Raw genomic sequence first — 9,894 nt, 5'->3', positions numbered from 1 at the left:
TCTTTTAACGAGGAGAGTCAACATAATGCATAATGATCAGTAACCACACTGAATGGGCGCCCGTAAAGATAGGGTCGAAACTTGCCTATGGCTCATATGATGGCTAGGCACTCTTTTTCGGTGACTGAATAGTTGGCTTCTGCTTTTGTGAGTGAACGGCTGGCGTAAGAGACGACGTACTCATCAAATCCGGGTTTACGATGGGCGAGCACAGCACCGAGACCAACTCCGCTAGCATCCGTGTGTATTTCCGTCGGGGCAAGAGGATCGAAATGTCGCTGTATAGGAGGTGACGTAAGAAGGTGGCGGAGTGTGGTGAATGCATCATTACAAGCTGACGACCAACTAGAAAGGTCGCTGTTTCCGGTAAGAAGGTCAGTCAAGGGCGACATGATAGAGGCGAAGTTGCGAATGAAACGACGACAATATGAACATAAACCGAGGAAGCTGCGAAGTTCTTTTTAGGTGTTCGGCATAGGAAATTCGGCAATGGCACGGAGTTTCGTCCAATCCGGAAGAATGTCATCTCTAGATACAACATGGCCCAAAATTAGGAGTTTTCCAGCGCCGAAGCAGCACTTCTTCAAGTTGAGCTGTAGACCGGCGGAGGTGAGGCAAGTAAGCACTGTCTCGAGGCACTGAGGATGCGTTGAAAAGTCGCTTGAAAATATCACGACTTCGTCTAAATAACACAGACATGTCTGCCATTTCATGCCACGGAGGATGTTGTCGATCATGCGCTCGAAAGTGGCCGGCGCATTGCAGAGCCCAAATGGCATGACGTTAAATTCGTATAAGCCATCGGGGGTAACGAAGCCGTCTTGGGGCGATCAGCCTCAGCCATGGGAACCTTCCAATAACCTGAGCACAGATCTAGTGACGAGAAGAACTCTACGCCTTGTAAGCAGTCAAGGGCATCGTCTAAGCGAGGTAGCGGGTAAACATCTTTGTGCGTGATCTTATTCAACCGGTGGTTGTCGACGCAGAATGTTATTGAGCCATCCTTTTTCTTGACTAGAACAACTGGGGAGGCCCACGGGTTGTTAGAGGGCTCAATGACGCCGCGCTTCAACATGTCGTCAACTTGCTCCGCGATTATACGACGTTCAGATGCCGATACCCGATACAGACGCTGACGTAAAGGAGCGTGAATGCCAGTGTCGATTTGGTGAGATACTGTGGAAGCGCGGCCTAAAGTCAGTTGCTGGTGATCGAAGCTGGCGCGGAAGCGCTCGAGGAGGGCGATGATGTCGGCGCGCTGCTGAACCGTAAGGTTGGTGTCGATGCAGCACGAAATTGCGTCGGTGAATGATGGGGAAGAGGGTGACGCGCAGCAATCAACAGCGTCAATAGGTAGCGTAGTCGAGTGGTCAGGAACTACACGTGCACTCGAGAGATCAATGTCATCGGCAAACCCCAGGCACTCTCTGCACAGTAACTTGGAAGGCGAGGGAAACGGATTGGAAACATAAATTGCACTTGATCCATCGTGAATGCTCAGAATGGCGAAAGGGATCAGGAAGCACTTGCGGCAAACAGCGGTTTCAGAAGGCGTAAAAATAACAGTTGAGCCACTAGAGACGTCACAGAAAAGCGGAACTAGGGCGGATGAGAACGGGGGTATCGAAGTGTCGGCGGCAACGACAGCTTTTGCAAGTGAAAGGGGCAAGTCGAGTGAAGCAGCGTCGCATAACGGCGCGAACTCCACTTCGGCGCGAGCACAGTCGATGACGGCATAATGAGTGCAGAGAAAGTCCCAGCCTAATATAATGTCATGGGAGCACTGCGGGAGCACTACAAACTCGACGACATAAATATCGTCAGCAATAGCGACGCGTGCTGCGCATGCAGCAAAAGGGCGAATTTGTTGCTAGCTCGCAGTGCTCAAAACGAAGTCGTGAAGAGGCATTGTGGCTTTTTTAGTCGACGGCAAAGTTTTTCAGTCATTACAGACACTACGGCGCCAGTATCGACCAATGCGAATACAGGTATACCTTCAACAGAGACAGCAACGACGTTGGACGGCGAAAAACAAGGTCTTGTGGAGTTCGAAAGATCAGCAGTTCTTGCCCCCGGAACTGCGGCTCCTAGTTTTTTCTCAGGGACAGGGCGAGGTTGACGTAGCATAGGGAAAAGGGAACGGCGTTGAGGTGAAGGCAACCGGTGCCTGTTGAAGTTCCGGCGAGGTGATGTATCCATGGTGGCAGGCTCGCCAGATACAGCAAGCTCCGGTCGTGGTGAGAAATTATAATTGTTGAGCCGGACGTCGTCACGCGGGAAAAACTCACGCCGTCGACAAAATCGCGCCACGTGAGCCGCGATTCCACAGGCGAAGCATATGGGGCGGTTGTCTTGAGTTCGCCAAGGGTTCTGAAAGCGTTGTGGTGGTGGCCGGGAGAAAGGACGGGCAGCTGGTACATAGGCTCAGTTGGTACGACAAAGGGGCGCGCGGACGTAGGCATTCGCGACAAAGAAATGTGGGTGTTCGCGACAGGCAGACGTCGGGTTCCGTTCAGTGATTCAGCATAGGTCAGTGAAGCAGCCACAAGTAGTGCGTGAGCTGTTGGTAGCGCCTAGGACACTTGCTCCTGAACTACTCACTTTTTCCCTACTCACCGTGTTCCCCTTATTGAATTTTTTATTCATACGTTACCATTGTTTCTGCTTTTCCTTTTCCTCGCACGCTAGTTCATGGAACTTTACTTTACTTTGTTTACTGGTTTCACAGAATATTAACAATATCCTTCACTACAACGTTGAGTAGCTAAAACTCCTGCGTAATGGGCTTTTAGGGTATACGAATAAAAATCAGCATCCTCTCATTATAAAAGCCGCAGCAGACACGCTCGTCTTCAATCAGTAAAGATAGTATGAAATTTTAGGATGACTACGAATTTGTGCAAGGTTGAAGATGACATGCGTATACACTTTCAAATGCGAAGTATTTCTTATCGAACTTCGGTGACCTTGCGCATATCTATCTATCTAGCCGCTTACGTTTGGGTGCCCTCGTGGTTACGTCTTTGACTAGGCGTGAACCAAAATTAGCATGGCAGAACAAGATGGTTTGACGAATATGACGCGATGGTCAAGACATGAATAATGTCCCGATTCCGTTGCGTACGTCGTCAAACACTTCTCGCCAGTCAGTGGCACATACCAAGGGCGGGTATGTGCCGCTGGTATGCGGGCATGTGCCACAGGTGATTGACTCTTAGTATTTACCAAGGAACGACGAGAACACACATGGGCAATTTTAAAGCGGCGTTAAACAATATCCAGCATCGGTAGCGTCGTTCCAACGAAGGCATAGAATAAATGCCAATGGTAAAAAAAATGACATAGGCACCGTTGACCCTCCGACGAATGCAAATAATAAATTTCAAATTACCAGCAGGAATCGAACCCAAGCATTCTGCGTGGCAGTCAAGCATTGTACCACAAAGCTGTACGCCAGGTCTCAAAACTACTTTTCAAATAGACGCTAATCTTCGCGAAACATCAATAGTGGTTGCATTGCGGCCAACCCAAGTTTATAAACATTAAGTATGTACTCCTTTTATACAGCCGCCATTTCGGGTTAACGCCAATTGTGATCAGCTGCCATGCTCTGAACTTTATTTATGTAGCAGTATCCAGAGCTAGTATCAGCCCTTAATATAGAAGAGAGAGAGAAAAAGATGCAAGGAAAGGCAGGGAGGTTAACCAGACGCACATCCGGTTTGCTACCCTGCACTGGGGAAGGGATAAAGGGGAGAAAAGAGGTTGCGGAGAGATGAGAAGGTACACACAATCACGAGCACACTCGGAGAGCTCACACAGTCTACAGGCGGTTGCTCAGGTTTGTTGACTTTAGGTAAAGTAGCAGTGCTTTAGTCGCTTTCTGCGAAACTGAGGCAGATGCCCAAGGTCCTAGTATCTTCTGCACACAAAATGGTCTGGGGTCAAGTTGATTCAAAACCATCCGGAGCTGGCATCACTGTGTGTCGTAGGAAGCGCAGCTGCACAGGGCGTGTTCGATGGTCTCTTCAGCTCCGCAGTAGTCGCATGTAGGAGTGTCTGCCATACCAATGCGAAAGGAGTACACTTTTGTAAATGCAACACCCAACCAAAGGCGGCATAACAGTGTCGCATCGGAACGGGAAAGTTGTGATGGTAGCTTTAGCTTGAGCGAAGGATCCAGTTCATAAAACTGACACCTTTGGAAGCTGGTAGACGACTAGAACGTGCGTGTGAGATCTCGAGCCAGCAGGTAAAGTTGTCTTGCTGCATCATTCCTTGATAGAGGAATCGAGACTACACGGGTTCCTTCATGGGCTGAGCGGGCTGAATCATCGGTAATTGATTTCCAGTAATACCGATATGTCCAGGCAGCCATTGATCTATAATATCATGCCCTCGTGCTAGAGCTTCATGATTGCAATGTCTTATTTCTTGCACCAATTGGTCATGACTCCTCCTACGCATGGCAGACTGCAAACTCTTAGGCGCTGCCTTTGAATCACAGAATATGACCCATTTTCCTGGACGTTCTTGAACGAGATATTGTAAAGCAGCCCTTATAGCAGCAAGCTCTGATGCCGTAGATGTAGTCATATGCGACAACTTAAACTTGATTGTCATTGCTGCTAATATAAGCTTCTGGTGTTGCTATTAGGCATGTTTCAGTTGACATCGTTGCGCAAGTGCAAACAACTGGTTATATAAGCATCTGCAGCTCTTCAACATGTGTCTGTGCGTGCAGCATTTGTACATATATTTAGCGTCACTTCATGACGTGTTGCTCAATAAAAAAATTGCAACACGGTCTCGTTCTCTCCGCGTGTTTCGCATAACGTTCATTCCCAGGTACGTGGGATCTGCTGAATTTATTTAAGAGAGAAGCAATGAAAATAATAAAACCAAGAAGTGTAAGAACGTACTTTCTTACACAGGCTTGAAAGCTGTCAGGCCGACATCTAACGCCGTATAGTTGAAAATAAAACCTTGAAAGGCGGCTCCTACGTCACCCTGCATGCTTATTTTCTGAGAGATGGTTCGCTAATGCTGCTGCCACCATGGCTTTGGGTATGTAAAACTGCTCGATATTTTTTTTTGTTTCTTCTTCTAAGAAGTATGCTTCTTGCAAACGTTTGCGATCTCCCACGGTGCCCTTCTGATCGCACCCAATCGCATTTAATCTATTTTTCAACGGCCGTTTCAGCAATGCATTTTGATTCGAACCTGAGAGATACTGGATAAACAACGTGAAAAAATATTTGGCATGTTAGTGTGCTTCCACTGTGCTAAACTTAGGCACCTTGCCCAACAGGTGATGGGTGGACAAGTAAGATTAACAAATAAAAGTTTATGGGAAACATTATTCGGGTCCTGAAGGTTTCGCTGACGCGGGTGGCTGGGGAAGTAAGGTTTGAGCTTACATATCCTAGGCGCTTGATATGAAAGAGCTCCATGGTGAAGGACTTTTATGTTGATTAATGTTTCATGCAAGTAAAACATTAGCTCGACTAGTTTCTTTCGTGTGGCTACGGATGCTTTATCGTCAGCTGCGACTGCCCGCGCACCGAAGGCCAAGTACCCCGCACCTGATAAGCGCACCAATTGGGAGGGAAAAGGCGAAAAACGACAAAGACTTCGTTTAAGATATGCGCCGAGATAAATCTTGGTGATCATTCTTGGCTGCGAACTGTCACAAATATGTAACCGTATTACGGAGCTCGCAGTCCACACCAAGCAGACTCTGTAGCTTCATGAAAATGAAGGCGAATGAGACTAAAAATTGAATCACGCTGATTTTATTTTATCAAAAGTAAAACAATGTGTGGCTGTACAACTTAGTATAACAGATTACGCGCTCAATGCAACTGTCAAGGTCAAAATTAGGAACATCCTTCAGCACAAGTGAAAATCATCATTGTGTCTGATGTCTTTGGTTAGACTCTAATTACCAAGATTAGTCAGAATGTTCTGATCAATACCTAAGGAAAACATATTAGAAAAGATGGGACCAAAGTCGTAACCAATGCATATATACGAACACTTTGCACATATTTGTCCTATACGTTGCAACAGTAAAGTGAAGAGATAATTTCAACAGAACCAAGAAGTTTTCGCTTACGTTACAGAACCACTTTGCTGCTTAATTTTCTCGGCTTCCTACCGTCTACCTGCTAGGAAAATTACCACTGATTAATTTAGTTGTATTTTAATCTAATAGGACATTCACCTTCCGGGCCCTACTAGAGACCAATCAGCACCGAACGCACAGGAAGTATGACGTTGGAGAAGATGACTGCATGAATGGCCGCTGTGTTGCCAGGTTGAAAGGATAGTCATGCTATCCAACTGGGGAAAAGTAGCCAACTTCAGCCACGAGGCGTGAAAGTAGACAAATGTGTACCCACGCGTGGGCGAAAACAACTGCGACATTTTTTAATCAACGACTAAATGCTTGCGCTTTCTGACAGAAATGTACACGATCACAACAGCAGAAATCGTAATTGCTGAAATCAATTAAGAGGAGACATTGCTTGTCGCGACAAAAAGAATGTCAAGCCTATTATTGATTTTTTATTACAATATTGTGTTCTTGAGCTATTCTTTCACATGTAAACCTCAACTGAAGTCTTAAAATATCAATACTTCACCCGTACTTTGGATCGGTGGAACGAGTAGTAGGGCATGTTTTGGGGATCACTGTTTAGCTTGCTTGAGTGATTTTTCATGATGTACAACAGCTATATCTGTAATTATTTATTTGTCACTTCTTTGTGTGACTATTCGTTAAGAGCATAATGTTGCTTTTTCTTGCTCATACGTTTCGGAACTTTGATATAGTTTTTATTGATGATAGTCATGATACACTTAATATATAGCAATTCTAAAACGACCACTTATATTTTATTCAAAAACGTTTTCACACGTTCAACCAATTGTTCATTAGTGTATATAGCAAGTAAATATTATTCCTTTTGTGCTGATCTGATTTTTTTTTACTGTCTCCAAGAACTAGCAAGAGGAAACATTGTGTACGCGTAAACGAGTTGAACCAGTAAAAACAAAAATGGTTGCTTGTTTCAAATTGCTATGAAGAACGGAACAACTCGGTTGAGTTTAATCAGTTTTGGGTATAAAACATTGCTCATTCATAAAGCATAAACTGTTGACTCTGGGAACCATGTCATACAAGATGACGAAGTGTGTCGCACTGTTGCAGAAACCTGTATTGCGTGACTTCTCTTGAAATGAGTGGAACTACCAGCTACGATAGAAAAAAAGTAATACTACATGAGTGTGCACTAAATCATAGTTGCTGGGATTGAAGCACATTGAGCTTACGCTTTTCATTCAGAATTTACATTCACGTTGGACATTGTGTGCAAGGCTCCGATTCTCGGCCAACAGTATTTTGTTTTGTTGAGCGGCAAATTATATTTGCGAAGATAGAAACACGCTTTGGTGACCACGTTTTGACACTGGACGACGGTGGCTGCTACATCACGAGTCAACGAATTGATTCAAATGGAGAAAATAAAATGTAGCTAATAAGTTTATCTTCTTTCCTTAAACGTAGTCACTTTTGCACAGGATAGAGAAATCTGGCAACTGCGATAGTGTGAAGATGCTAATTTCGCTTGCTAAGCTGACTTGCACCATCTCGCAAGATTTTGTGCTTCCCCCGTGATGTCACTGCCTCTTGTGGGTCAAGTTGGTCATCACTCCGCCGCAGTATACGGTGCTCGGACCCGAAGGGGGCGGGTTGGATCACGGTCTATGGAGGAGAAATGGTGGCATTGTGCGGCGTTAGTGCACTTTCAAGAGTACCACATGGTCGAAATTTACGGAGCCTTATACTACGGCGTCACTGATAGCCATATTGTGCTTTTGGGACGAACGCACCAGATATGATTAATACGCCTATTTGAGCAACCTATGCTTGTGATAAGTGACATTAAAACCTATTATTGAGACCTCAGGTCAGTGCCGGCACACACACACACACGCATATATATATATATATATATATATATATATATATATATATATATATATATATATATATATATATATATATATATATTCAATCGTGCGTAATCATATCACATATCACATTGCAACGTATCGCGAAAATCGGGCCGGACCAAGCAAGTATCCTAACACAGTGAAAAAATGGAAGCAGCCACTGAATCTTGACTTTCAGTTGAGTAACTTCCTCTTTTGCTTTTGATCACACTGTTGTTGTTCGCAGGCAGTAAACTAAGTGCACCGAGCACTGCTCATATGCTCGGTGACCTCTGCAGCCATGTGATGTTGACTTCGACAAGGTGGTGCTGGAGAGCTTCTTGATTGTAGATGATGTTGAGGTGCAATGTGTACAAATAGTGACACACATAACGCAGCCTACATGTGTCATTGTTCGTCCGTGTTGTGCGCTGTGGTTCTTAAGTCGGACAAGATGCCCGCATTGAAGGTCCATGACAGAACACTGCAGCGATTGTTAGCGTAAGTGCTATCTGTTCCTTTCAAATGGCCCTGTGTTTCTGTACACATCATCTTCAAGTTGGCGTGAAGGACACCCTCTACGAAACATGAACCTATGCGTTCCTGACCTAATAAAAGCGACTTTTCACCACGTAACCCCTTTGGGCATGTGGCGATAGCACGATGCGTGACAAAATTCATGGACAATTCACTCACCTGCAACGTTGAGCAGCGTGTTGTTGAGGACAAGTGGCCACGCAGCCGTCTCTCTACTTTCGGTGAACTGGTCGAGCATGCCGAAGAAAAGCAGGCCCACCACTTTGCTGGAGGCATGCATGAAGACATTCACACCGCCACACGCCAGAGCAACCACCCAACTGTAGCGTGAGTCCGGCCCAGTCTTACGCCGCTTACGGCCGCTGCGCCGACTATCTGCCTGGCTGGAACTCATGCCCGATAATAATGCCCAGGAAGACGCGGCACGCCGACGCTCTTCCACCGCGGCGCGGCGTCACGAACGTCCTCCCGTGTCACAGGAGGCGCGCTAATTGAAAAAAGGAAAAAAAAAAAGTTGGATTGCGAAGGAGTTGCAATGCTAACGAGACAGCGTAGCAGCTTCGCACCGCTGCTGCGTCGACGAAATGGGGAGCCTTTGTTGTCTAAATTCGATTTTTTTTTAATTTTTCCTCTCTTCTAACTTTTTGTTTCATTTTGTTTTTATGTTTTTCATTTATTTGTTTCTCTCTCTTTTTCTTCTTTCGCTTTCTACTGTTTTTTCTTTGATTTTCTCTGACTGAATTTCTTTGTGTGCTCGCTGTATTCCCGTCCCTTGCCCAAACCCTAGCTATATATACCATACTATACAAGGGTGAGCTGTTAGCGTGCATGGATAGACGGCTGGTTAAGACACTCCCCTGGGTATGATGGGGGCGGGAGTTCGAATATTGCTGCATCGTGAAAAGTTTTTCGTGATGAAGCTCCTTAATCTTGTATGCCGTGTATCGTATCCGGCCCAAGAACGCAAGCCAGCTATCTTGGTTGCACTCACGTGCTTTTCCTTACAATCTACTAAACCCCTACCCCTTCCTCTCATTTCGCTTTAAAAGACTGACGGCAACAAACACAGCCGTTCACTACTGTCCTAAAATGCGTGTTGGTGTCATTGAACGTGGCCCAGCTGATACATGGCGTTAGAAGTGCGGAACTGGAGCCTTGCGTGCTCGACGATGAAAGAAGCACCATAACAAGTAGGTACCTACACCACAGCCTTTAAAACCACCGCAAGCATGGAGTACATCAAACCATCAGAGCCTCTGGGTCTCTCGACCAACGGGGGAAAAACGTGGATGCTCTTCCGGCAGAAATTTGATTTCTTTTTGGCAGCCACGGAATGCACTGAAAAACCAAGGTCAG

General features: G+C 45.7%; 1 protein-coding gene across 3 annotated transcripts in view; it reads right to left on the bottom strand.

Moving 5' to 3' along the window:
* The window catches only part of LOC119184582 (monocarboxylate transporter 12-B), a 226,395-nt gene extending 217,433 nt beyond the window's left edge, over positions 1 to 8,962 (bottom strand). For 2 of the 3 annotated variants that reach the window (XM_075888704.1, XM_075888705.1), the window contains exon 1: positions 8,698 to 8,962. In XM_075888704.1, the coding sequence (XP_075744819.1) occupies positions 8,698 to 8,932 (235 nt within the window). In that variant the 5' untranslated portion in view covers positions 8,933 to 8,962. The remainder of the gene's footprint in view (positions 1 to 8,697) is intronic. The other variant, XM_037433972.2, reaches the window with a different exon arrangement.
* Between the last annotated feature and the right edge of the window lie 932 nt (positions 8,963 to 9,894).

Source organism: Rhipicephalus microplus, chromosome 3 (assembly GCF_043290135.1).
Source record: "Rhipicephalus microplus isolate Deutch F79 chromosome 3, USDA_Rmic, whole genome shotgun sequence".
In the NCBI taxonomy this organism is placed as follows: domain Eukaryota; kingdom Metazoa; phylum Arthropoda; class Arachnida; order Ixodida; family Ixodidae; genus Rhipicephalus; species Rhipicephalus microplus.
Note: the sequence above shows the minus strand (reverse complement) of the source record. Positions and strands in the feature narration are given on the sequence as shown.